Consider the following 27,845-nt stretch of genomic DNA (forward strand, 5'->3'; position numbering starts at 1 on the left):
AGCGATGTCTTTAACTTCTAATTCTATACTGCTTTTTAACTTGTGTTTCAGCTTCGACTCCTTCCAGCCTTGCATTATTACTATCAATTAGTGCTTCAGTATTATTAATAGTAGATTGGGACTCAACAATTAATCGTCCAAGGCTAACACTATCTGCATTAATGTTTCAAGTAGCATGTCTTACTAGCTGTCAGTACCTTCTAAGGAAAATGCGCTTCTGCGAAGGCTCAAGAAAATTTTGTAGTATCATCTGCTGCAACCTATATATTGATATAAACAAATGCATGCCATTTTTTTATTAGAAGATTACATTTCACACACTTGGATTGAAATTTTATAATCGAATGATCTTAGCCTGTATCGCGATAATCACCATAATACAAGGTCAATGTTTACGTAAAAATGGTTTGCTCATCTCTGTGTGAACTATCGTTGTATATGCAACATATTACTTTCATTACGTCGTTGTTTAGGATATGTACTGTTATGGGTTGTTTTGATAAACTATTTTACATCATAGTTTTTTTTTTTGCCTGAAACTGTAGTCAATATTTTTACCCGTGTTATTGCCAATTTCAACATTTGAACGCAAATTGTGTAAACTATTCCTATTCGTCCAATTAGTTTTCTATTATTTGTGCGCAACAAAATTCAATGTGCCATGAGAGGTGTCAACGTCTGCCGTATACTAGCATTGAAGTCATTATCATTAGTCATATTTTTTATTTACTGTCATTGAATTTTCATCGAGGTTAATTTGTCAGTTAGAAATAAACCTGTCAAACTTGTTGAACCAGTTCAACAATGCATGAATATTAAAGTTTTCTCACAGTTTATCATTAGCATGGTCTGCATTTTGTGTGAATGGTTAGAACACTTGTTTGTATTAGTCTTAATTTATGATTTAGCTCTTAGTACGGCTAGTCGAAAGTAAAGGTCGTGTATTATTGCTGTATGTAATGCTAGGTTTGCATCGATCGCATACAGTGAAAGTGTCGATGCGGGCTCGACCTGCGCCGGCGCAGCTCTCGACTCCGTCGTCGTGTGTCGTAAGGCTGCGTGCTCCGAGGAGCTCTAGAAAGCTCTGTGGAATTTTCCAGCGAAACAACAGAGCCTGCTGCTTTGTTCCGCTTCAATTTCGTAACCAAGTCTGCTGCATTGACACTGACAATTGCATTATAGTTTCCTGCTGTACTACGTATGATAATTTTTATTGCAATTCCCAAGTGCAATTTGATCATTAAGTATATAAACAAGTTTTGTTCAATGAAACTATGTCATGTTTAGAATAACAATCTTTATCAACTCATCCTGCTTTCATGCATCATGTTTATAATGTACGAGATACTACTATCTAAGAATGTGTGAAGCGTCAATCAATCACGGTGTAGAGGCATATCGTTCAAGTAATTAAAGCTGGCAGTCTGGCTGCAGTTGGCATGCTACACTGCACCAGGCGCGTGGTGGTCCACGTGACGGTATTGTAATCGCAATGAACCGCTAACCACCACCGACACTTACAATAAGCTTATGTCACACTTATTATACTAATTGTGACAGTTAATTGTACGTGGGACATTAAAACTGTTCAATCAACAATCAAGATCAAGTACCTACATTGGTAATGCTGCAGGCCAGCATTCATTACATAATCGTTTGTTTGTTAGTGGTAGGTACATACAATTTTAGTCAGGTCAAGCTCAAGGCACATTAAAACTCGCGTAGGCACACGTGAAATGTTTGTAGGTGGCAAAAAGAAGCGGCTGTTTATTTAACGCGTCTTATGTAATACGCTAATTTCTTGTATAAATGAGCGACATTATCGATATGTGTCGAGGTCGACTTCGCAGTTTATGTACATGGCTTTTCATTCACTAGAAAGCTAGTAGCCACACACTATCGCGACAAATTAAAAACAAATTTCCTTGAATGAAAATGATGAGTCAGTCGCTTGGCTCGATTGGCGTGTTTTCATTCAAAGCGACATCGTCCACATCCTCGCCAAGTATGACGATGATGGACGAGCCTTCTGTTATGTTATTTTACAACTCTACTCTAAAATTGTTACTTACTTCATTACAATGGAAATAAGTTAATGGGAAAACTGTATACTAGAAATACTGTAGACATAGTAGGAGTCAAGAAATTCCGACAAAATATCCTTTGAGTATTGTTGCCAAAGACCAGAATTTATTTTTTAACAATACAAACCTTGCAGCAACGAACAAAATGGATATTGAAGTCCATTAAATCAATAAGGCTTGATATGGCCAGTTTATAAGAACACATGAGACTGTTCACAACGGTGGAATCAATAATATAATACTTTATTCCGGTTGATGCTATTAATACCATCCAACGGATATAAATATCGGTCGAGCATCGACGCCCAATGGACATGGATGGACGCATTGATCAAAGTTTACTGAGAATTTGACCCCTTCTGTATCATGCAGAACATCTTTTGTGGGTTTAATGCTCTCTTTATTGATGATCATTAGTGTCGGATAGCAACAGGTACAGCTATCATTTAGAATGACTGTTGGCAAATGTCTGTGGTGCACCGCTTTGCCGCATTCCATTATCACGTGATCATTATGTAAAACTGATGTTTGTTTTATCTTGCACGTTCTGGGTGTCATTCTCAAGTTCAATGTCTTTTCTTTTAAGTCAAGTTTCATTCTTTGAAAAATTCTGCTAAACATAACAGTTTTTTTTAATGTATGAAAATGTTACAGATTTTATAACCTTATGTAGTTATTTGGAATTAAAAACACTAGGTGTAACCGCGTAGAGACGTAACCTAGTGACCTAAATTTACCAGTGTAAATACATCGGCCTCTCACTTTCTAGGTTATCCCGGTTCCTGGCTATCATCACAGGAATATTTTAAAGGTGCACCAAATTATTGACAACCTGAAAACCATTTTAACTTCTTGTCTTGTTTTTGAATAAAGAAGGCTATAAACTCTTAAGAAAGTTCAGTCGCCCTAAAGCGGGAATACATTCTTGAGAATAAAGTCCAATAAATTGGGGCTTCTGAAAATAATGCTGTCAACCCGCAAGGAGATATCAATGATGTACACAAACTTATACAGCTGAATTCTCTGGATTCTTGTCGCGATTGCTCACAATGTATCGCAAATTTCTGGGTTTTACCAAAATACTTACAACATCAACAACAAAAGGCCGATATCTTATTTATGATGATAATGGTATCGTACGACATGATGTCTTGAAAAACAGAATCAAAAACCTGATTACTAGCATTTTAGGTTTTTGATTGATTAGAGAATTATATCAATCAACAATGGAAGTATCTTTATCTAATGGTTTTCTTAATTCAATTATGTTTTTGCGATTAATCGCAAAAACTTTCTATAGGTACTATTAGGGAGCTTTTCCTTGTTCCTTATTTGAACTTCTCAGGTAGTTGAGATTTCTAATTGTCATATTTTTTCATGATCTGTTATCGACATCCGTATTTGTCCTGACGGAGTTAACCGTCCGTGTTATTAGTTTTGCTCGATATCAGACGCCTACGCATTAATTCTATTCCTACTCCATTAGCGTTGCGTAATAATTACAATTACAGTTGCTCTGGTTGTCTGTAGTCTACTGCACGTTTATATTAATTATCTGTGTCTAACAACGGCTCCTCGTCTTCTCGAAACCGGTCCCATCCGGTTCTGTCTGAGCATACATGACCTTATTATATTGCGTTTACAAACATTCGCTTTTCGTCACAGTAAATTCTAACTAGCTTGGAGCATGCGTTATATTCGTAGTGTTGACACGCAGGATACGATAGGCACATACGTACGCATGTAATATTTTCTTATCAAAAGTTTGAAGGTCTCCTCGATAATATAATATAGGCGTGAACAAATAATTCAAGTCTACCTTTAGCTTTACCTATTTTTAACTACAGCATCTACCTATTATTACGTAAGACAGACTCCATGTTAGATTATTTTGGTTCAGAGATCTGGCAAACTATTGCTGTTGTTTGGAACCATATGATTTTGTGACGTGGATTTTTGGAGACTATTTCAGTATTTCCCGTGAAATGATGTGTTGTTGTGGTAGTGGTAGGTGGTTCGTTGACGAATCTCGGACTATCGCGAGAGGCGGGGCTTACGCGTCATACAAATACACCGAGAACAGATGCGCTACGATCGCTTCTAATTTGGTGACGCCGCGGGCGGCCGCGCTGGCAAGCTTTTGTCCCACTACGCAATCTCGACGACGCCGACGTGACATCGAGTATTGAAAGCAGTAGCTTCACTCGTGCGTCACAATTAATACCTACTCATCGATGTAATAAACAAAGAATACTGCAAACACGTGATTGTTTACACTGTATATGAAAACCCACCTGCTTATAACCAGATGTGTTATACTAAGTTGCTGATATTTTAAGCCGAGTTGAAAGATGCAACGTAACAACACATTCAACAACAGTGGCATCTGGAGGTCGTGCATCTAAACACACAATGTAAGACTATTTCGATTGCTTTGTCGTGCCCTTTTCTCACAAACGTGGCAGATACGTGAGGGCACATAAAATAAAAGATTTCAACTATAATTTTCTGGGCTGTTGGCTACCAGTAGCACTGTCTGCCATTTTGAAATTCAGTCATCAACACTCGCATCTTTTACTGCAGACTACTGTTCTTTGTGCTTAGAACGGTGTATGAGACAGAACTGAATAGGCATTGTGATTGTGATGAAACAATTTAGGTTAAGTGTTAACACAATACAGATATCACTTGACGTCAGTTTTGAAGTTTCCAATTATTTTCTCCGTTTTATCATAATTATGGATACCAAGGGACACACATATAGTAAAGGCACAGCTTTATTCTATTGTGTAGAAACAAAGTTTAATGTGTAAAATTTAACTCGTGGCCTAATTTCAATTAACGCAAGGAATCTCTTACACGAAAGTCGTTTCTTCTGGACGTTGCAGACAGTTTCGCAATTTTCTTTGATTTTATGTAAACTAAACATTTCATGTTATGTAATAAATTGAGAAATCATTACAGTTGCATCAACTTATAAGCTTAGTCAATAGAACTAGGCTGTGTGGCTGACTACGTATTTTAGCCATTAAAGGAAACGTGTTTCATTTTATATGAACAGTTATGTAAATAATTAGCTAATCTAATAGGCGTTAATGGTCCAAGCAACTCTTTTGTTCGGTATTTCCCCTTGTACTCATGTGCGATGTAGCAATACATCATTCTGATTCTATGCGAGTTAAGAGTAGCTATAAGTACTACATATTTGCGCATTTTATTGAGCACTACACTTGAATGATATTTCAATGAGTATTTGAGTCTATCTACTGGACAACTTTTCCTAAGGACTTCAGTCGTCCATCTATATGAGTACATTCCAATTCCAAGTCGTGATAAGGTTTTAATGAAATTATGTTTTCCTCTAATAGGGGAATTTCCGAGAACATTGATTCAAATCTATTTTTGGCATGAAGCGCTTTGAATCTGTGTCTAAATTCCATTATTTACCATTCTACTTAACTACGTTAGTTGACATGGGTCGCTACATTATCCCAGAAGTGAAAATCTATTATTTATTTTTCTTTACTTTAAACTTGTTTTGCATTGTTACGTAAAGCTACAGACCCATCATAGCTGTTTAGACTCTTGCACTTGGCTCCTTCCAAGATTAGCTTAGCTTCAAAGATATGTTATTAAAAGCAGGTTGTATTTGTTTCGCAGGTGGACAGCGGCGGCGGTGGCTCGGCCGAAGTAATGGTGTACTCTCTCGGCTGGGGCATGGGGGAGCCGGAGCGGCGCGGCGCGGACCGCAAGCGCGGCCAGCCGGCGCCGGTCGCCGTGGTACACACGCCGCTCTCGCCTGATGAAGGACATGAAGTCGATGTGCTGCCCTTACACAATCAGGTACTGCTGCATGTCTTCTCGTTACAATTCTGACTTGATATGAGTTGATGCGTGAGTGGTTACTTCTTGTAAGGTGTTTTTCGATAGTCCTCAAGAGTGCAGAAGAGTGAGATATAGAAAATATAAAAATTGCAACAACCCTTGCTTCTCAGGATCTCGGGAGATACTATAAAAGGTTGCAATACTGATGAACTTTCTTTTTGTGAACTCAAAGAGATGGGGTAAGATTAGGGCTTTCAAATACCGGATTTTTTTAATTCCGGTATCAATACCGGTATTAGAAATTTCAATACCGTGATCACGTGATCACGGTATTGTCGGTCATGCAAATATTGCAATACTCCAGATATTAAAAGTTGTCGCTCCTTTATGCGTCTTCGAAGTGCTTTTGCAAGATTTTGGCTTAAGTCATTAGCTTGACCATATCTAACTTCGTCAACATAAATTTTAGCGCAATATCCGCTTTTAGTAAATTGGCATCCCGTATAGTACAGTACTAATATAGTTACTTAGACTACAGAAAGGCTGTTGTAAACATTTTTTAATATTGTCAAATCGAATTCGTCTAATTCGAAATCGGAGTTTAATTTTAGATCGATTACAACTTTTAAAACACAATCCTTTAGTTTCAAAAAGCGTCCAATCATAGCCCCGACACTATGACTAAAAATGAGATTGACTTCATCATGACGAACAAGAAGCACATAGTCAGAGACGTCTCCGTGATCAATAGGTTTAACACCGGTAGCGATCACCGACTTGTCCGAGGCTCTCTGAATATCAACTTCAAGGCCGAACGTTTCCGTCTGATGAAGGCCAGGCTCCGACCAACACTGCTCCAAACCATGACAGGATCTGAAAAGTTCCAGTCAAATTTGGAGAACCGATTTGCCGCCGTGGAAACCACAACAGACGTTAACCAGAACCACGAATATGTGGTTCGACATGTTCGACGTGGGGTGGACATGTGGTTCGGATCCTCAGGGAGGAAGGTTCGAGATTCTGTAACATGCAGCGTCAGGGATTATGAAGAAACGACGTGAAAACCCGCCTCGTCAGCTAAGCGGGCTCTAAACCAAGAGATCAACAAGCACGTACGATGCGACCTCCGGTGCTCCAATACTCTTGACTTTGAAAGAGCAATTGAGCTGAATCGGGGGTCAAAGGTATTCGTACAATCTCTTGAAAGAAGCCACTTGACGAACCTGACCACAACAAGTGGAGAAGTCATTTCTTCGGTGCCGGCAGTCTTTTCGGAAGTGGAAAACTTCTATGGCCGGTTATACGCATCGCATGCATCTCGACCTTATCCCGGAAATGAGGATTCTAGAGCTACATTAACACGCCATTTCACCGAAGACCTGCCAGAAGTCAGCAGTGGCGAAATCGAGATCGCTCTGAGACAGCTCAAAAATGGAAAATCCCCTGGCGAGGATGGCATTACAACAGAGCTATTAAAAACAGGAGGTAAGCCCATACTGGGGGAGCTCCAGAAGCTTTTTAATGCCGTCCTGTTTGAAGGGAGAACTCCAGAGGCGTGGAGTAGGAGTGTTGTCGTCCTGTTCTTCAAAAAGGGAGACAAAACCCTGCTGAAGAACTATCAGCGGGCGGGTATGCTGGGCGGGTTGGCGCTTAATACACAAGTGTGAAGTGTGAGAATAAGATTACGAGTTGGTACATACATCTTACGAGTCGTAGTTATTTATCTTATTTAAAACAACTTCCTGTTGTTTATTACAACAAACCACAATAATTAAAATTATAAAAAGATGTAATACCGTAATCACGGTATTGGCTCCTCAATACCGGTATTGAAAAAATGCCAAAATATATCCGTGATCACGGTATTACGGGATCCCGTAATACCGGTATTGAAAGCCCTAGGTAAGATTGATTGATGATGCTTCCGCTAAAATGTATGAATTTCGCAGATAGTATCGTTTCAGAAAGTTCGTCCAAATAGCGTGTGGCTTTGCTACAAATAGATGTCCAAACAGCCTAAAATATTTACCGAACAGTACGGTCTGAATAATTCATTGTTTACCCAAACTTTGTTTAACATAGACTAAGTCTGAACCGCGGTCTTGTATAAACTCCATTTACGTTCGGTTATATTTAACTTTTCTCACAAGCACAGTTCAAGTGCGGTTACAATATTGAGCCTTAAGCCTATAAATAGAGCTTTAGTACTTTCAATTAATACTTATTGAGAGAGACGTAAAGTGATCCAGACTATCAAGAATATTAAAGTATCAGTAGTTTGCCTTCCGTTGGACTTGGGTCTGTTATCCCCAAAAAGAGAAGAAGACCCCTTTGTTGCCCACAAAGGGGTCTTCTCAGTGGTATTTTAAATCCCTCACAGCTTGCTTAAAGAACATACAAAATATGTAATAATAACTGTCAACTACTTAGTAGATAACTTTCTGTAGGAATGAGGTGATATGTAATTTAATGTAGTACTTAATGATCGATATTTATGTGGTGTGAAGTGCAGTGTTCACTGTCCGGAACGTGGCGGAACGGTATTAGCACGCAGTATTCATTACTTGCCAGTCTATGGCTAAAGGAACAGTGACGTAGAGTGATCAAAGTGTCGCTTCGATCCAAAATGCTGTTAAATTATCATCAGACACAGTTGGAACACCATTGTTACCACCCAACAAAATTGGATCAAACGACGCGGGATCCTTTGCATTAATAATTGTCAGTGTGTCTTTTATATAGGCTATATATATAGGTCTAATACATATTTTACATCGTTTTACTCTATCTTAGAAAAAAAATCGTGATACAACGACCTAACGACCGCTAATATCCGTGCTTGATATCAATGTCTAGACAGGTATCAAATAAATGCATACGAATTAAATTGTGTATGTGTATGTTAGGTTGCGGGCCTCGGCCGGGGCGGCCCGGGCGGCAGGGTCGTCGTGCCTCGCCCAGGTGATGCCTGAGCCCGGCGGGTCAATGGCACCACCCGCCATACTTTTTACACTATTTCTCACTCGCAAGTAATTCGATCGGTCGAATGCATATTGTACAGACTGCAACATGCCTCGCGTGTGCCCAACTGAATTACAACCCACGTTTGTACGACGCGATACCATTTTGCGCTCGTGTTTTTGTACTCGGCATTGTGAATAAATATGGATATTTTATGACATGAAAACAATACCCAAATTGACTCTTTATCAGATAAAGACACATTCAACTCTGGTGACAGTACAAACATAAATACTTAACCGACCAAATGACTCACTCTTCGTACAAGGTTGACGATGTTTTGATACCGGACAGATGAAGGCACTGTATTGGTATCAAAAATGATAAAATTTCAAAGAAACAACAAAGAAGTTTAGATTGATGCAAACAATGCAAAATTACGGACTGCTAATTATAAATATGTTTATTAAACTGTATAAGTAGAGGTATTGAGGATTGATATTTCAAGGCAAAACAACTCAGGAATGATATTCATACTTTGTAACAAACCAAACTGCATTTATTTTATACTTGTAAGCCGACGAATATGACCATGAAGATACCTTATAAATTATATGCTAAATTTGATAGACTTTGAATTTGCTATAAAGCACATGTTATTATTCTATTGACTGTATTGAATAGTGTTTGCTAACTATGATTGTTTGTGTGCAGGTTGGGGGCCACACCAGACTGTTGGTGCTAAACGACAGTACTGTAATCAAGCCGCTCAATATTCGCGAGTTGCATTTCTACCAGAACATTCCTGAAGACATCCAGAACTTCGTACCCAGATACAAAGGTGAGCATCAAAATCCTTTGCCGCCTTGAACACGATTCAATATGGCCGCCCAGTACGCTTTTTCGATTCGCTGAATGCATCATGTTCATTCATTGCATCTTACATTATTTCCTTTAATTATAATGATATTATCCGTTTTTGTTTACATATCAATTGTGTTGTTTAATGTGTTTGCATTTGAAGCATTAAGGAAGTTATTGATTAAATGGATGTCAAAACTTGATTTAATTCAACTGTGAATCTGTTTCCAGCCTTGTGACTATCGCGTTTACGAAACATGGGTGATATCAAATTAGCAGCTGTTATATCTGTAGTGTCGAAACAAATACGTGTTTGACGTTGTTTTTGATCGATATCTTTGTTTAATTATTTATTTTTATCACCTGCGTCATTCGGTACTTAAGATTATCTAATGTAATCGTTATTCGATTCATGAAGCTGTGAAATATGAGTGATTAAGATAAGACAAGAGACACTGACTTTCCTTATTGCTTAATGATCGTAACCATCATTTTCAAATTGAGTTATGTGTATGAGAGAGAATTGTGTGTATGTCGAATATTGCAAACCCGCCGACCGCAAAATATACAGTTTGATTATCCACAGTATCTCTCACTTAATCCTTGTAACAAATATTTATTGCGTGTAACGATTATGGCTATTTACTTAAATTGCGACCGTTTCTAATATAACCATACTTAGCAATCTGTTAATAAGGCCCTTAGGTAAGTATAACAATAATGTTATTGATTTATATTAATTTATGAACGCGACGGTGAAATAACTATCCATACTATAGTTGAAATACTTATAAATCAATTCGTGAAGCGTGCCCATTTAATAATTCAATGATACTGTGGAGTCTATCTACTACTCTAATACATTAATCTAATATAAAAATAATATAAGAGTATTTAATATAAACTGCATTAATGGCCACGAATATAATAGTTAATAACAATAACACAGTTACCTGTCTTACAATAGCCCGGTGCACGATATGGCAATAGTATTGTGCTGTATTTTCACCAACATTGTTGAAACGTAACTAAGTAAACTTAGCTCGTTTTGAACAAATTGCTCACATTGTGCATCCTGTACATTTGAACTTTTACTTATGTTACTATTACTGCTTTTCCAATTTCAATGTTCTGGAATCGCATGTAAATGTCAAAAACGAAGGGAAATACTTGTAGTTTTAATGTATTTTTTTCAATTTTAAGTGTATTTTTTTGTAATTAGTAAATCGTCTGAATTATTTTATTATTTGAGTTTAGTAGTGTTGCCGTACGGAATATTGAGTGTTATTCAGATTGTGCAGTCAAAATGGTCTGTTTAGTTTGTTGGTTATGTTAGTTGCAAGTGGTAGCAATTATGTACCTCTTTGTGTAACAAGAAGTAAAAGTTCAATGTATGCAAGCCAGCGCCGGTAGAGTAGGGCCGAGGTGGCATGCAGTTGACGGCGTGCGTGGCAGTAGGGCGCGTCGCGGCGGGTTTGATGGGAGCGCGCGAGCGGGAGCGGGAGCGGGAGCGGGCCTGGGGTCAGGAACACAATATTAGTTTCCTTGTTGTCGCAAGGGCTGCGGCGCTGCGGCGGGCGGAGCGACGCCGGCGGCGCACCACACAACCGCCCCTAATAGCGCCCTAGCGGTAATTTTACATTTTGGGTTTGTAAACCTTTACTTAAAAACTACACCCACATCATACTTATACATACACGCAGACACACCTACATGCATTGTCTACTTACAACAATATAAATTGTTTGATCACACACACGTTTACCGATTCAGTTACACGTCACATGAGACACGATACAAAAGATATACAAACCCTGTTTAAAAACAAAGTAACTGTAAAATCACTTCCTCATTAAATAACGCTGCCAACTTGCACTCTAGTAAGTTAATATTGAATTTACGATCGTAGATAGTGGATAAAGTAACTCATTCTATGTCCCACTGACGAACCAGCGCTGCAATGCACGCTGGCCAGTTCCGGGTCGGAACCCGACTGGGCATGTACTGAGTTTTCAAATCTTCTATCTTTGCACAAATTCATCCATTTACTACAGTGAATAGTATGATCTTTTAATTTTTAGTTAACGTTAACCTTTTTTAATAATGTATCAAATTGGAAACAAAATAACAATTGTTTCAACAGAGTCAATGTTTACACTAGTTGTGGTGTGTGCGTGTGTGCTGGCGGACACTAGTGCTGATGGCAAGGCTGTTTGTTTCAGGCGTGATGCAGGCGTCTAACACTGGAGGCCCCAAATTGGACAAGCGGTACTCGCCATGTTTCCGCGACGAGAACGGGCGCAAGCAGTCGCTGGGCGGCAAGCGCAAGCGCGACGATGTGTTCAAGTGCGTATCCGCGCGACCGCGGGCGACCGACATCCTCGACACTTGTCATGTGTCCTTTATCATATTTCAGAAGCTTTGACGTACGCCGGCCCGGCACCGACGTCGCCATTAATTCATTCGATACTTTATGACTATCCCACTAACGTGAGCGATGCACGACACACTCACTCTGCGAGCCTCCGATGACTTGCGTCGTGGAGTCGTGGTAATGATATCTATAATTTGATTCAAATGTAACAATATACCAGATAACAATGAATCTGCGTTTCATTAGCTCCTGAACTACATATATCTGTCGATCGATTACGCGCCCCTCACAGAGTATTACAACTTCTCTTTTCCCATTACAGATTCAAGGTTCATCGGAATGGCAATGCGAGCGAGGTGCTTAAAAGTATTGCGCACATGGACAATTCAAATAAGCAGTGTAAGTGTTAGTCATGTTATGAATGTAACATTATATGTTAAACTCAAAATCGACGGAATACTTATTTACCGTTGACTCGACAGATTTCCTAATGATGGAGAATATAACGTCTTCATACCGGCGGCCGTGCGTGCTCGACCTGAAGATGGGCACGCGGCAGCACGGCGACGACGCGTCGGCAGAGAAGCGCAGCAAGCAGATCGCCAAGTGCGCGGCCAGCACGTCCGCCACCCTCGGCGTCCGGCTGTGCGGCATGCAGGTGTGACTCCAGCCGCACTTCATCATCACCATCACCATCACCGTCACCACAGCTGGAAGGATCCGCATCATGCGTCCGACTGGCCCTCATTAAACACATTTCATTAACCTAATTTCTACCTTCCTCCTCATCAGCCTCTTAATTGTCCCATTTACACTCGAGTCGACGAACGACTCCATTCGTTCAGAGAACCAAGCTTTGTCAATACGGGTTGGCGATTTTAAACTTTAACAGCCTTACTTATAAACGTGAATTAAAAATAAGTAATACTTAAGGGCTGTTTAAGACAATTCTTACTTATAAACGTTGCTTAAACATGTCTTAACTAACATTTAATCACTACTTAAGACATTAAGTAGTGATTAGTTAAAATGTTGCTTAGAAGGTGATTAGAGATTTTATAAGTAAGGGGGTATAATTCCTGTTTACACCATTATTAAGACATCGATGTCAAAAGTACAGCTCTCGTCAAGTTGACTTAGTAGCCAACTTCGGGTTGGCAAATTGAACGAGAACTGTACTTGAGAGGCTTTAATCACCACTCCACCTCGACTTTTCGACCTTGGGCAGTACTGATAGAGATAATGTCGTGTACAGGTATACGTCCCAGAAACGGGCGCATGCGTACGGCGCGACAAGTACTGGGGCCGCGCGCTGTCGGAGAGCGGGCTGCGCGAGGCGCTGCGCGACTTCTTCGCGGCCGGCTCCGGCCTGCGCGCGCGCGTCGTGCGCCACGTGCTGCGCGACCTCGACGCGCTGCGCCGCGCCATCGCCAAGCAGACCAGCTACAGGTTCTACTCCTGGTATGTACCCACTTGCCACATAAACATCTATCCTATTTATTATTTGTCTCATTGTATATGTTAGCTGTTTCTGTCACGGAGAGTTACAATCTACATAAAGGCTTACAGTTGATTTTTTTGTGATCACAGTTCGCTGCTAATAGTGTACGAGGGTGACGTGGCGCCCGAGGAGGAAGCGAGCGGCGGCGTCGCCAACGAGTATGATGCGGACGCGTCCAGCAGCTCGGCGGAGCTGGCGCCGTCGCCCGGCCACTTCGACATGTCCACGCTGCACGACGAGATCTCGACGCAGCCGGGCCGCGAGCCCTTCACCCCGCACTCCGAGGAGACCATGGGCGGCTACGAGGACGGCGAGGTGGCCGGCCACTCGCCGCGCCGCCACCCGCCCAGCCCCGACTCGGCCGACAGCTGGATGGCGTACTCGTCCACCAGCAGCGAGTCGTGGCGCGGCGAGGCGGAGGAGGACGAGGCGGCCAAGCGCGCGCGCACGTGGGAGCCGCGGCCGCCGCCGCCGCCCGCGCCCGCCGAGCGCGTGGACATCCGCATGATCGACTTCGCGCACACGGCCTTCGCGGGCGCGGCGGCCGAGTCGCCGCTGGCCACCAACACGCCGCACCACGGGCCCGACTGCGGCTTCCTCACCGGCATCGACAGCCTCAAGCGGCTGCTCACGGAGATCCTGCCCCCGCAGCCCTATAGTTAATGAGCCGCCGGCCGGCCCGAGCGGCCTCTCCTTAGAAAAAAACGTTAAAAATAATCCTCCTTTCGGACGAAATTCTGAGAGAGCAGTGATCGCCGCGCCTTCGGCCGGCGCACTCGCCCGCTCCGATGTGGAAATCTTTCGGAAGTACGTTTTAGTTCGCCGATGGTGAGTTTCGATGTTGTTGAAATGTATATTATATTTGAATGTAAAAACTATTTTCCTCAAAAATTTACCGTTCGACTGATGTAACTTTAAAAGTAGACAAATTACTAACAGGTCGCTGTGTATTTACATAAAAAGGATATACGCAGGGTATTTTCCATTTGTACGTTTCGTGGCTGCCATAGTGCTCGACTTTATATCGATTTCACGACTTCTTTTTATGTAATTGCATAGTGATTATCGCACTTAGTGAATGTTGGCGGTACAAACTATGTTAATTTAATGTTAAAACTATTATAATTTGATGTGGGACCCAGTAGGTATTCTTAAAACATGTATTTATAAGTATTACTGTTAAGTTATTCCAGATTGACGTGCTTTGAGTTGTTCTCCTAGCTTAATTATTGATTTCTGTATGAGTGCTTAATCGATGTAATTACCTTCAAGTTGAAATTAGACATTCCCTGTCACTGCTAATTAGCGTGTTTCCATGTTGTGAACAGAACAGAGATGTTACATGTCAGTGTCTATGTCCACACTGTACACGTTGTATTTCCATTTGAAGCTCACACTAGATTTGATGTTGTAATGAAGTATTCCTCGCTGGTTCAGGTACAGGTTCAATTACGCAGCTCAGTCAGACAGCCAAAGTAATATTTTAGTACTTATACCTTGACCAGACAGTGGTTTCCACAGTAGAAAATATAAATTTATTCAATTGGTGTTTAGATTAAAATATTCCGTTAAGTGTCGATTCAGAGTTTGAGATGAGTTATTTAAATAAATTAACGTTAATTGGATGTGTGACTTGTGTTTTATATTGTAGTTACTTAGTTGAATTGGAACATCTGAAACGTGTGTCCTTACGAATGAAACGTACATGTGGCGCACATCTTGGACAAGATCATTGTTATTATAGTTCCGCTAACAGTATTATAAAGTTGTAGCTGCCAGTTCGTAGAGTATGACCGTGTCGATCAGTTGCGGCTCAGGAGACGTTTGTTTGTGGATGTGTTCTGCATGTAGAACTTCAATATGGTGCCAGTTGGTAATTGCGTTGCCGAACGTTGTAAATAGCTCCGGAACATTAGGCTTCATGTGTTATTACGAGTATTCAAAGTGGGTCAGTGTAATCGGCTAGTTTCGCGCACGGCCGGTGGATGTGTGCACTAGGACAAGCGTTAGCCAACATTCCTTCGTGCTGCATTCGTCATTGTTTGTCCTTTTACTTTTATTATTTTTTTATTACGGATAAATTTTTGGAAGTCGTACCTGGTTTAATTAGGATGCTAGGTTGTATCGCAAATTATCATTTATGTCTGTTATTTTAAATAACTGTATGACACTATTTTGTTAAATAAATTTTAGGTATTAATTTCTTTGTTTTATTCCAATATTAAAATTAAGTCTCTTTCGGAATAATGCTGAAATAATCTACCTACCATACCACCTACCATAAAAGTACGAGTGGTCAGATGTATTGCTTGAGCGACAAAGTGATTACCTATATCATATCAGACATTTTCGCGTGTACAGAAATTTAGCACTTGTTTTCGTGTCGGTTTAAGACAATAAACAATGAAGTGCACCTTGATTACAATTTACAATAACCCCGATAAATTCAACCGGGAGGCAACTGTCGTAATACAGATGCTATCATCCATCCATCACATAGAAATCAATGATCATATTTTTTTTTTAAACAAAGCATTTTTGTTAAACATCGAAATTATGCAATCCTTTGAAACAATGATTTATTTTGAGAAAGAAGGACTAACAATATTCTACTTGTCAGTTAAGGCTGTACAAATGATGTCACCTACAAAAAAAAAAAAAACAATAGTTCCCGCCATTATCATTTCATTTCCCGGTTCCAAGTTCCAAATTGCCCATTGCCATCATTTTCTACCAAGATAAAAAAATAAAAAGGGATAGTTATTATCATTATTAAAAAACATGGAAGAAATAAACGATGTTGAAGCATTAGAAAAGATTTCTAGCGAAGTTGATGAATCGCAAATAAAAGTCATCCTTTCGAACCAGTGCATCAAAGGTGAGATTCAACTCTCCATTTCTTGCGTAGTTAGTTCAATTAAAGAAATGAAATGTTCGTACTAGTTTGGATTAAAACTCAAACTTAATCTCAAAAAAGATAGTGTGCGTTCGCGCAGCGGAATGTTGTTGAATTTAAAGATTTTAATTATGCAGATAATTAGTGTAAGACGTCCTATAATTGTGTATGATAAATAAAAATTTGTGTATGCAGCCATTGTGGAGAAATTCACCAAAAACAGATTCCGCTGGGCAAACGCTGGCGAACGTTGTCCTGGCGGAACTTTTTTTAATCCATAGACTTTACAAGAAAAGAGATGTGTCTGAAAATTAGTGTGTATTTGTGTATAATTGATTATGTATGAATGAAATCAGTGCATGCATAAACTTCGGAGAAATTCAAGTTTCCGCTACGCGAACGTTTGGCCATTAGCTAGTTTTCATATAAAGCGCTTACATAGAGAGCTGTAGATTTTTACATACGTTGTTTTGAATTTGTTTATATTTGTTTAAAAAACAGATTTAGAAAAAGTCGTAGGGTTTAAAAGATAAAAATATAAACGTAAAATACACTTATTAGGTCTTAGTTCTTAAAGTATGCAGTTTGGGGTCTAGATTTTCACGTTTACACAAACCTTGTAAGTGTCTCCAACATGTTGCCAAGTATCAATGATGTTCCGTTAGTAATTAAAAAGTTATACGATATTTTACCATGAACAGATCACTGTTTACAAAGCAGTCGAATATCACGACGTTCTAAAGGAATTGCATGGTAAAATGTATGCCAATAATTAGTTTAATCATTCAACTATTCACTTGCAAAATTTCATGTCATTAAATTCAGTAATTAAAGAAAGACAATTATAATACTGACGGAGCATCGAAACCCTACATAATCCGACCAAGTTCGGATAGCTACAAAAAAGCGGCCCTGCCATATGTCTAAGCAACGTTCTTAACTTGGAAGGTTAGTATATTTATTAATATGGTACAGTTGCGTACACAAGCGTTAGGAAAACATAAAACAATTGCATTTCTTGAATGAAAAATATTTTTTTAATAATAATGCCACTATCTACGACATTTTATTTAAAATACGTAACGTTTATTAACGTTATTTTTAATCACGTAGTCAAGTAATTTATGTAAGTAATAATAATAAAAATATTTTTGTACACGGATATTTAAATAGAGAAGTACTTGTTAATTGAAAATTTATTTTTATCGTAGATAGTGGCATTATTATTTAAAAAAAAATCAATCAAGAAATACAATTGTTTTATTTTTTCCTAACGCTTGTGTACGCAACTGTACCATTTTAATAAATACTAACCTACCAAGTTAAGAACGTTGCTTAGACATATGGCAGGGCCGCTTTTTTGTAGCTATCCGAACTTGGTCGGATTATGTAGAGTTTCGATGCTCCGTCAGTATTATAATTGTCTTTCTTTAATTACTGAATTTAATGACATGAAATTTTGCAAGTGAATAGTTGAATGATTAAACTAATTATTGGCATACATTTTACTATGCAATTCCTTTAGAACGTCGTGATATTCGACTGCTTTGTAAACAGTGATCTGTTCATGGTAAAATATCCTATAACTTTTTAATTACTAACGGAACATCATTGATACTTGGCAACATGTTGGAGACACTTACAAGGTTTGTGTAAACGTGAAAATCTAGACCACAAACTGCATACTTTAAGAACTAAGCCTAATAAGTGTATTTTACGTTTATATTTTTATCTTTTAAACCCTACGACTTTTTCTAAATCTGTTTTTTAAACAAATATAAACAAATTCAAAACAACGTATGTAAAAATCTACAGCTCTCTATGTAAGCGCTTTATATGAAAACTAGCTAATGGCCAAACGTTCGCGTAGCGGAAACTTGAATTCCTCCGAAGTTTATGCATGCACTGATTTCATTCATACATAATCAATTATACACAAATACACACTAATTTTCGGACACATCTCTTTTCTTGTAAAGTCTATGGATTAAAAAAAGTTCCGCCAGGACAACGTTCGCCAACGTTCGCCCAGCGGAATTTGTTTTTGGTGAATTTCTCCACAATGGCTGCATACACAAATTTTTATTTACCATGCACAATTATAGGACGTCTTACACTAATTATCTGCATAATTAAAATCTTTAAATTCAACAACATTCCGCTGCGCGAACGCACACAAAAAGATAGGTTTAGGAAAAATACATGATCAAATAAAGATAGACTTTTTCAATCTTGTTGCGTAAATATTTTAGCTCAGGCATTTTTACTCGACAAGCTTAAAAAGCAGTCTGAGCGTCACAAGGAAACGTGTAGCTTCATTAGCAGCGCTAATCTCAAACTGGAGGCTGAGATTAGACAGGCTGAGCAGGAAATAAAAAGGTAAGTATGATATTTATGTCATTGGTCCACTACCTAGTCTAGATGTAGTAGGCGGGTAAGTATGGCGAAATCAAAAATACATCATGAAATATCTTTGGAATAGCAGGATTAGGTCCGAATTAACTCAAACATTTGTATTAAGAAATCGATTTAATAGTGGGTCCGACAGTAGCTTAACAACGAGACATTTGGAAATTAATGGTAATCGTTACCTATCATTGAGTAAACTATAGGTAATAGATGTTTTGGGAACAGCAGGGAACAGGTTTGGAATTGGTGTTGAACGTTAAACACCGTCGTTTAGTAAATTATAATGTGTTAGGTACAGTCAGCACCAAAAGTTGATGAACAGAATCAACATGACAAAACACCTGTTCACAATAAAATGCCATAAGTTATAGTCGCTACTAGGAAACAAAATAGACTGTACACCAGAAACTTACAAAAGTCGTTAAACACGAGTATTTCAAAAGTATCTGTGCACTAGTATTCCTAAAGTCGCTATACACCATCAATCCAAATGTCGCTGAACATCATTGTATCAAAAGTCACTAAACAGCTGTAAATACAAAATTAGGTTAGCAAAGTATATTTTTAATGTTGCCGTGTGTTAATGTACTTTTGACGCTTATGTCGTTCAGCTACTTTTGGGACAGTACTTGCTTGACCTTAATAATGTATGTTAACACGTTAGTATCTATTTCAATAATTTTAATAATTATTTTGGAAATACACTCTTTTGCAAAAAAAGCGGGCACCTATGCGAAATCTGAGTTTTAAGGACTTTACGTGTATTTTAAAGGGTTTTAATGATTGTAGTATGTTTCTAGCATCAAAAGGGTTAGCCAAGCATGCGTGAGAGTGTATTCTAAATTTGATTTTTGTACAATTGCTAAGAAATTGGTTAAACCTTGTTTTGGACTAATTGCTGGCAGAAAGTTCGTCGGTGTTTTGAAAAGTTTTTGAAGTGATTTTCAGAAAACTGATAATGCAGTCTTAATTAATGATTAATGTACCTTTTTGTTAGATCAAAACATTTTTGAAAAACTATGCGTATTTGATAAAATTTTCACCTGCTCTAAATGGGCTATACTGATGATTGATGGCAATGTTAAGAGTTTCGGTATTTTAGTGTAAAGCGTTCTTCTGTTTAGATATTATACCCACGTATTTTAAAATATCGCTTTTTTATAATTAAACTCTATTTAGAGGAGTATCAGTACATTGAGCTGCGACAAAACCAATTTAAAGTAAGCAGTGCCGATCACAACTCGTCTCCTTTCGGACTTTAAAATTTTTTTAAATCTTGAAATTCAACAAAATACAGACGCAAAATAGCGCGTAGACTGTGAGCACGAGGTCTTAAGGTCTCGTAATCACTGATTTCCAAACAACCTCGTCTCTTGGGAAACTCCGTAGACCTCCGAAGATCTATGAGTCTGAGCGTTCAAATAGGGTGTTTTCATCCCACTGACATTTTATTAAATAAACTTGCCTACAATGAGATTTTCTGGCATCTACAGCACTTTCCTGCTTAAATCATAACAATAATTGGCTATCTGCTCATTTCTTAAGGAACATACGTTCGGCCAATAATTTTGAATTCTTGACTCCCTTTCAGCTAAATCGTTGTTTAGTAACCCGATACCTATGGAGTTATAGAGAGCTTCAACGCGGCAATAATTAGACTTTTTAGATAGCTTAAACCCTCCTCATCATTTTTCATGTGGTTAATTTTAAAATTTATCACAAAATTTGGTATTTTTTAATATCAAAGTCCGATAGGAGACGAGTTGCGATCGGCACTGCTTACTTTAAATTGGTTTTGTCGCAGCCCAATGTACTGATACTCCTCTAAATAGTGTTTAATTATAAAAAAGCGATATTTTAAAACACGTGGGTACAATATCTAAACAGAAGAACGCTTTACACTAAAATACCGAAACTCTTAACATTGCCATCAATCATCAGTATAGCCCATTTAAAGCAGGTGAAAATTTTATCAAATACGCATAGTTTTTCAAAAATGTTTTATCTAACAAAAAGGTACATTAATCATTAATTAAAACTGCATTATCAGTTTTCTGAAAATCACTTCAAAAACTTTTCAAAACACCGACGAACTTTTTGCCAGCAATTAGTCCAAAACAAGGTTTAACCAATTTCTTAGCAATTGTACAAAATTCAAATTTATAATACACTCTCACGCATGCTTGGCTAACCCTTTTGATGCTAGAAACATACTACAATCTTTAAACCCTTTAAAATACACGTAAAGTCCTTAAAACTCAGATTTCGCATAGGTGCCCGCTTTTTTTGCAAAAGAGTGTATTTCCAAAATAATTATTAAAATTATTGAAATAGATACTAACGTGTTAACATACATTATTAAGGTCAAGCAAGTACTGTCCCAAAAGTAGCTGAACGACATAAGCGTCAAAAGTACATTAACACACGGCAACATTAAAAATATACTTTGCTAACCTAATTTTGTATTTACAGCTGTTTAGTGACTTTTGATACAATGATGTTCAGCGACATTTGGATTGATGGTGTATAGCGACTTTAGGAATACTAGTGCACAGATACTTTTGAAATACTCGTGTTTAACGACTTTTGTAAGTTTCTGGTGTACAGTCTATTTTGTTTCCTAGTTGCGACTATAACTTATGGCATTTTATTGTGAACAGGTGTTTTGTTATGTTGATTCTGTTCATCGACTTTTGGTGCTGACTGTACCTACGTAAGTCTTGAATTTGTAAATGGACTAAATATGAGCTTTTTATACCTATTCTTCTATTTTTCATTTAAAATATGTATAGGTAGGTACAGAAACGGTAAATATAAAATAAGTATAAAATTTAAGATGATGAAAATACTGACCGTACCATATATTTCTACGAATATAAAGTTAGGTATTTACGTTTCTTCAAATATTTCAGTATGTTATTAGCTCAGGAGACTATAAAATCGGCTAAAGTAGAACTCAAAAAAGAATTGTTAGTGGTTAAAGTTCGAAAGGCAGATATTAAAGAGCGCATTGAGGAGGGTATTAAGAAATACGAAGCCTTATGGTCAGAATGCAAAGCTAGATATGAAAGCATACCTTTTGTAAAACAGCTAATCAATGCCAACGAAAAGGTGCAGGTACTGAACAATGATATCGAAGGCCTTGACAAACAAACGATAGAGCTTTACGAAGTTATGAGAAAGCAACGTGAAGCCTGTATCGATATAGACAGAAAACGTTGCATAGAACTTGCGACATTCATAGCTCATGAAGTGCCGAATACTAAGAAGATTATACATGAGAAAACTGTGAGAATTAATGATGTTACAAAACAAATTGAAGCCATCATCAATGCGCAAAAAAACGTCAGAGATATTGAAGAAATAATTATAGTGTCTGAACCACAAAAAACGGAGACAAATGATATAGAAGAAAAAGAACCAGTCAAAAATGATGATCTGAATAAAAGTGATGAAGATTCACTGGTATTTCAATGTTTCGTTTGCACTGATAATATTAGATTATGAGTTGAATATTCTAATATAATGACTTTGAAATTTCAGATACCAAAATTAGAGCTCTCTAATTTCGATCTCGACAGTTTAGACATTAATTTGGAACGGGTAAGATAGTAACTCTGGTTCTTTATTAAACGACGTTCTTCCACTACCTACTGTAATATTGCAATAAACTCAACAGGTCCGAATGAGGAAGGAAGAGATAGCTTCTAGTGATCACATAACAGATGCTATACTAGATAGTTTTGCCAACAAGAAAACAGAACAAACCCGCAGTCAAGAAAAAGCTTATGATTATGTTATTTCTCCATTTTTCAATACATACAAAGAAAACGATTCGCAAAATTTCTCTAACAGAAAGTTGATTAACATTCTTGAAGATGTACGTGTTACGAAGAAGGAGACATACAACATTATAAAGGAAGTAAATAAGGAAAATCTACGAACCGTTAACGAAATTTCAGTAAACGCATTCGACAATGTTAAAGATAAATACAACTTTTCAAAAGACAAGGTACCATAACTTTTTGAAAAGGCCTTTGAGAAATATTTTGCTGATGCTACCAAACCTGCGTTTTAGTGCTGTTTTTTAAAGCTATCGGATTCTTTACAGGGTATGCCAATAGAAAGTGATACCATCGAAGAGGTGGACATGTCATGCTCCAGTACAGAAATTATAATACCACCTACACAGTTCTTGGATATCACTATAACGGTAAACATTTGTCCTGTACCAATCTACGTTACTTAATTTTTCAATTGAAAATTATTCGAGATTAACTAAAATGATTAGTTTAAAGCGTATTAACATTGCACTTTAGAGTTCCCAGGAGGATATACACAAGAAGAGAGTATCGTTTGATATACCATCATCAGTTAAAATAAATGAAATAATAGACGACGAAGACACCTCAAAAATTACGAATGACAATGAAGAAGTAAATCAAACTGCTAACAGCCAACTAGATGTAAGCGTAGTCAGTGAGGACGGTTTTATGAAGATTCAAGATATGATACTCAAGAAGCACAATTTAGATCTATCTCCGCAATTTGTGTATGCTAAGAATCCTGTTTTGCAGAAGGTAGGTTAAAGTATCTTATATCTATTTAATCGTAATGAAAGTATAGCTTAACAATAAGAAATTAACATTTATATTTTTTAGAAAGAAGATGATAAAGTAGTAACATCAAAGTTCTTTCAACATGAAAATCAGGAAGATATGATAGATGAAATGAAGGATGACAGAATGGAAATGGATGAAGAACCCAGGGTTCCAGAAACGGAAGAGAAATTGAAAGAACAGGAGAGTAAGGAAAAAACGACAGCACCAATGGATGTGGATGTAATCATAGTTTCTAGTCCCAAGGAAAATAAGGTACCTGAGCATATTATAACCATGCTTGGCCTTTTCCCAGCTGTTTGGTTGATTTTTCTTTTCCTGACAAATCGTATGTGTAGCGTGTATATCTGACCAAATCAAGATACCTACCTGGGCCACACGACACCCCTCGCAAAAGTGTGGTTGCAAAGGACAATGCCAGGGTCTGGGCTCAAAGCTTGCCCAGCAGTGGGAGTAGTTCCAGCTGGTTCCATAGTGCTCTCTGAACACGAAAACCAAATATTTTTGAAATCGGTCCCAGAGGTCCCGAAAAAAACCGGTTCAAATGTTCTCCATAGATAGTCAATTAACAAAGCCTGAGTCATTTGCCCAGTAGTGAAAGTGGTCGAAATAGGTTTTTTACTGCACTGTTAACACGAAATCCAAATATTTTGAAAATCGGTCCTAGAGGTCCCGAGAAAAACCAGTTCTAATGTTAAACTTAAACAGTCACTTTATGAAGCCCAAGCCATTTGCCCAGAAGTGGGAATTGTTAGAATAGGTTCCTTACTTCACTCTTAACACGAAATCCAAATATTTTTGAAATCGGTCCCAGAGGTCCCGAGAAAAACCGGTTCTAATGTTAAACTTAAACAGTCACTTTATGAAGCCCAAGCCATTTGCCCAGAAGTGGGAATTGTTAGAATAGGTTCCTTACTTCACTCTTAACACGAAATCCAAATATTTTTGAAATCGGTCCCAGAGGTCCCGAGAAAAACCGGTTCTAATGTTCAACTTGAACAGTCACTTTATGAAGCCCAAGCCATTTGCCCAGTAGTGGGAATGGTTAAAATAAGTTCTTTACTTCACTCTTAAGACGGAATCCAAATATTTTTGAAATCGGTCCCAGAGGTCCCGAGAAAAACCGGTTCTAATGTTAGCAAGCCATTGTAAGCAGCCACAAACCTAACAACCTCTTTTCTTGAAATAACATTCAGATAGTTAGAGTGGTTTCACTGTTAACAGGATAAAAAACAGAAATAGACGTTTAAAGGTAATCGTTGTTTCTCTTGCTTTTCAGTCTCTATCTACCACAATCAGTTCTAAGTTCGTGTAGCATCATGCAATTAATATCCATAATGGCAATGGAAAAATCTTATCAAGACGAATAAAATAAGCTCGAACACGAGGTAGTAAATAGATACCGATGAGGAGTTCCCTCGTCTCAGTGTCGTCTCCATCGTCGGGTCAGGTGTTAACAGGCACTGTTTTGTGGTGTCGGAGACATATACCCGAATGACAAGTTTTTATTCGATGTGGGCTTACAATTTCCGATAGTTCCCTATTGTTTTAAGGTTTCTATCACCAGACCAGACCCTGGACTGAATAACAAAGGAACCATTTGGAAAGTAAATCCTTTCAAACAATAAAATGATTGTTTGAAATCGGTTGGTGAACGACGGAGTTATGCACGTACTTACGGAAAAAGAATACAAACACACTGAGAAACTCCTCCATTTTTTGAAGTCGGTAAAAAAAAATCTTGTTCAATACCTCGTATTTGTCGATTAATATTATAGTGCATTTCAATTAAGGTAATAAAAGTGGAATAGTTAAGAGTTAGCATATTTTTCGTAATATTGAATAAGAGTCAAACCAGTTTTTCTCAGGACTCCTGGGATAGATTTCGAAATATTTCGGTCTGGGACCTATTATAAGCCTATGGAACACAATACACTATGCAGTTACTGTGGGCAACACTTGAGCCCAACTTCCATACAAAGAATAGCATTGTCCTTTCTGGCTTTTCTACTCGTAACTACTACCACAGAAAGATATAGGTACAAATGACAGCAGGGCCGAGGCATAATTTAAAATGCCTTTCGAAACACCATTACAATTTTTTTTGGGATCGGTATAATTATATAATGATATAGAGACAATTTGACGATAGGCAGACTTATAGAGAAAGCTCAGACAAGGTATATACGCGACGTTGACCCGCCTGAGCTGACTGTGAAATCTTTATATTTTAAAGGAACGGTTTCGATCTAGCTTGCTGGAAATACGATTATTGTTTCCATTTTATTGGAAATTAATTAAACAGATTTGCTTGTCAAGTCAAGTACAAGTCTAGATTTTCGTTTGTACTACAGATAGTTAGATTGACCGAGTCCTAAAATTGATATGCAATATAGGGAATGTGACAATTCAGATTTTATGTTTTGGAAACTTGGACAGTAAAATCCGATTAGATGCTTATTTTAAACTACACTTTCTACTTCCTATGATGAAGTTGTAATACCAATTTTCAGAAACATGAAGATCCAAGACCAGAAAAACCTCTGACTGGATTGCTATTCAATCATGGAACACAGGCTATACCAGATTCCCTAAATGTTTCAATGAGTACTACTGGATACGATGATTCAGACTTTCCACATTGTATTGGTAAAGTGGAAAAAATTTACTGTATATTTTTCTTTTGAAATTATGTACCTTGATTAAAATTTTTGGTTATTTTTAGACTCAAGTTTGCTATTATCACCTAAAGCTGACATACCTATGACTGATGACAACCCTGAGGTGCAGTCGCAGGAAGTTCCGAATTTTCTATCAGGTGCCTGTAGACTCATTATCCAACTGCCCATTTCCATAGGATATGTGAAAATAATAGGTTTTGTTTGTATGTTTTAGGACTGCGAAAAACTGGCTTATCATTTTTTGGAGGAGGTAATGCATCTGCAGAACCCAAACCAGGTCCCAGTACTGAAAGCGAGGGGAACAACTTTAGTTTCAACTTTGGTGGAGAGAAGAAAAGTAGAGGCGGATTGTTTAGTTTGTTCCAATAAGTCTATTCAATGTTGGTGATTTTCTTTAAATTAAATTCTTTGCTTTAAAAGATGATATATTTATTAACCATATAAAATTACAATTCTATTGATGTAACTGGCATGCCCTTACAGCTATTAATTGCAGAAGAATAAACAGAGGAGCAAACACCTCACTATATTCTATAGCAGAGTCACCTTGCAGTTTTCTGCACAGCAGGAATTTAAATACAAATGTCAGACCTAGGAAAATAGCACTCCAAGATGCCCTATACAAGGAGGCTTTGTAAGAACTCTCTAAATTCATCCTTATACATACTATACAGCAAAAGTATGCATTCATAGCATCACTTACAAATAATGGTGCAAACACTGTCCACCAAGCGCTGTACACAACACCATCTATTTTTAGTGCTAATAACACTGAGAATATAGTAATAGTTATAAGGTTTATCCATATTTCAAACACTGTAAGTCCAATCCACTGCACAATTTCGTTCAACGTGAAGAACATGTTTATTGGTTGGCACCAAGCATTGCAGTTCTGAATATCCTTATATGGATTGAAGATGAACACCTCACTTGGGAATTGTAGTCGAGTTCTTCAGTCAGTGGCTCCAAATCATCTGTAGATTTATACTACTATTACACATGGTGATCAAATGATGGATGATCAGATGTACTTATGATATTTATAAATATGATGCAATATTGTCAATCAGTATATCCAGTAACACTAGGGTGTAAGTAGAACCAACGATAAATTGTTCATGTGAACTCACCAATACAGTTAACAGTCCCAGTGTTTATTTCAATCTGACATGTGCCAGAAAATAATATTTCTAGCTGCAGTGCTAGGTTGCAGCACCTCTGTATGGCAGCTCCCAAACCATGAAGAATAATTTCCTTTTCGCCTCTGGTTAAAAGATCGCAGCACTTGTCTAGTTGTGCCTATAAAATAAAGTGCTTAATATAAAACACAATCACTGGTAAGCAGGAGCTCTCAGAACCTTGCATTGCTCATTACTTTGAAATTATTCTTCTTTGTGATGAATATAACATTATCACCGTCCACGGGTTTCAATGGTACTCGTTTCTTTAAAGCATAATTCTTATTTGGTTGACGTTTTGGTCTTTTCTTTAAATCTTCTTTCTTCTGTTGAGTGTTTTCATCTGCCATATTTAGCAAAGTAGCACTGTGGCAAATGTCAATTTGAATTTGACTTTAAGCTGTTTTGACAGTGGACCTCGTAACAAAAGATTCCGTTCGGAATCTGATAAAAAAA

The 27,845-nt window shown here is 37.9% G+C and overlaps 3 protein-coding genes across 6 annotated transcripts in view; 2 read left to right on the forward strand and 1 right to left on the reverse strand.

The window, feature by feature from the left end:
- LOC110372867 (inositol hexakisphosphate kinase 2) overlaps window positions 1–15,806 on the forward strand; it is a 38,743-nt gene extending 22,937 nt beyond the window's left edge. For all 3 annotated transcript variants that reach the window (XM_021329877.3, XM_021329876.3, XM_021329878.3), the window contains exons 2-8: window positions 5,745–5,927; window positions 9,585–9,711; window positions 11,954–12,077; window positions 12,428–12,504; window positions 12,588–12,763; window positions 13,361–13,566; window positions 13,696–15,806. In XM_021329877.3, coding sequence (XP_021185552.3) covers window positions 5,778–5,927; window positions 9,585–9,711; window positions 11,954–12,077; window positions 12,428–12,504; window positions 12,588–12,763; window positions 13,361–13,566; window positions 13,696–14,269 — 1,434 coding nt within the window. In that variant the 5' untranslated portion in view covers window positions 5,745–5,777 and the 3' untranslated portion in view covers window positions 14,270–15,806. The remainder of the gene's footprint in view (window positions 1–5,744; window positions 5,928–9,584; window positions 9,712–11,953; window positions 12,078–12,427; window positions 12,505–12,587; window positions 12,764–13,360; window positions 13,567–13,695) is intronic.
- A 480-nt stretch (window positions 15,807–16,286) lies between these two features.
- On the forward strand, window positions 16,287–26,618 carry LOC110372847 (uncharacterized). The gene is made up of 11 exons (XM_021329843.3): window positions 16,287–16,484; window positions 18,755–18,881; window positions 21,824–22,376; window positions 22,455–22,514; window positions 22,591–22,923; window positions 23,023–23,124; window positions 23,231–23,491; window positions 23,573–23,785; window positions 26,044–26,179; window positions 26,256–26,348; window positions 26,426–26,618. Exons 1-11 carry the CDS (start codon window positions 16,388–16,390, stop codon window positions 26,578–26,580), a joined length of 2,130 nt encoding a protein of 709 aa, XP_021185518.3. The 5' UTR covers window positions 16,287–16,387; the 3' UTR covers window positions 26,581–26,618.
- On the reverse strand, window positions 26,616–27,783 carry LOC110372850 (transmembrane protein 203). Of its 2 annotated transcripts, XM_021329850.3 has the most exons (3): window positions 27,587–27,783; window positions 27,342–27,510; window positions 26,758–27,185 (listed from the first exon to the last, which is right to left on the reverse strand). In XM_021329850.3, exons 1-3 carry the CDS (start codon window positions 27,737–27,739, stop codon window positions 27,076–27,078), a joined length of 432 nt encoding a protein of 143 aa, XP_021185525.2. In that variant the 5' UTR covers window positions 27,740–27,783; the 3' UTR covers window positions 26,758–27,075. The 2 variants fall into 2 exon arrangements, with proteins under 2 accessions (XP_049694041.1, XP_021185525.2); XM_049838084.2 differs by lacking the exon at window positions 27,587–27,783 and having other exon boundaries at window positions 26,616–27,185; window positions 27,342–27,483.
- Between the last annotated feature and the right edge of the window lie 62 nt (window positions 27,784–27,845).

This window comes from Helicoverpa armigera, chromosome 8 (genome assembly GCF_030705265.1).
Source record: "Helicoverpa armigera isolate CAAS_96S chromosome 8, ASM3070526v1, whole genome shotgun sequence".
NCBI classification, from domain to species: Eukaryota; Metazoa; Arthropoda; class Insecta; order Lepidoptera; family Noctuidae; genus Helicoverpa; species Helicoverpa armigera.

Excerpts from the sequence above, each read along its gene's own strand:
- LOC110372847 (XM_021329843.3), top strand. The coding sequence starts at position 16,388 with ATGGAAGAAATAAACGATGTTGAAGCATTAGAAAAGATTTCTAGCGAA. Across the intron at positions 23,492-23,572 it reads AGAATCCTGTTTTGCAGAAG|AAAGAAGATGATAAAGTAGT; the intron begins GTAGGTTAAAGT and ends TATATTTTTTAG. Across the intron at positions 26,349-26,425 it reads AGTTCCGAATTTTCTATCAG|GACTGCGAAAAACTGGCTTA; the intron begins GTGCCTGTAGAC and ends TGTATGTTTTAG.
- LOC110372850 (XM_021329850.3), bottom strand. The coding sequence starts at position 27,739 with ATGGCAGATGAAAACACTCAACAGAAGAAAGAAGATTTAAAGAAAAGA. Across the intron at positions 27,511-27,586 it reads CAAAGAAGAATAATTTCAAA|GCACAACTAGACAAGTGCTG; the intron begins GTAATGAGCAAT and ends TTTATTTTATAG. Across the intron at positions 27,186-27,341 it reads TGGGACTGTTAACTGTATTG|ATGATTTGGAGCCACTGACT; the intron begins GTGAGTTCACAT and ends ATAAATCTACAG.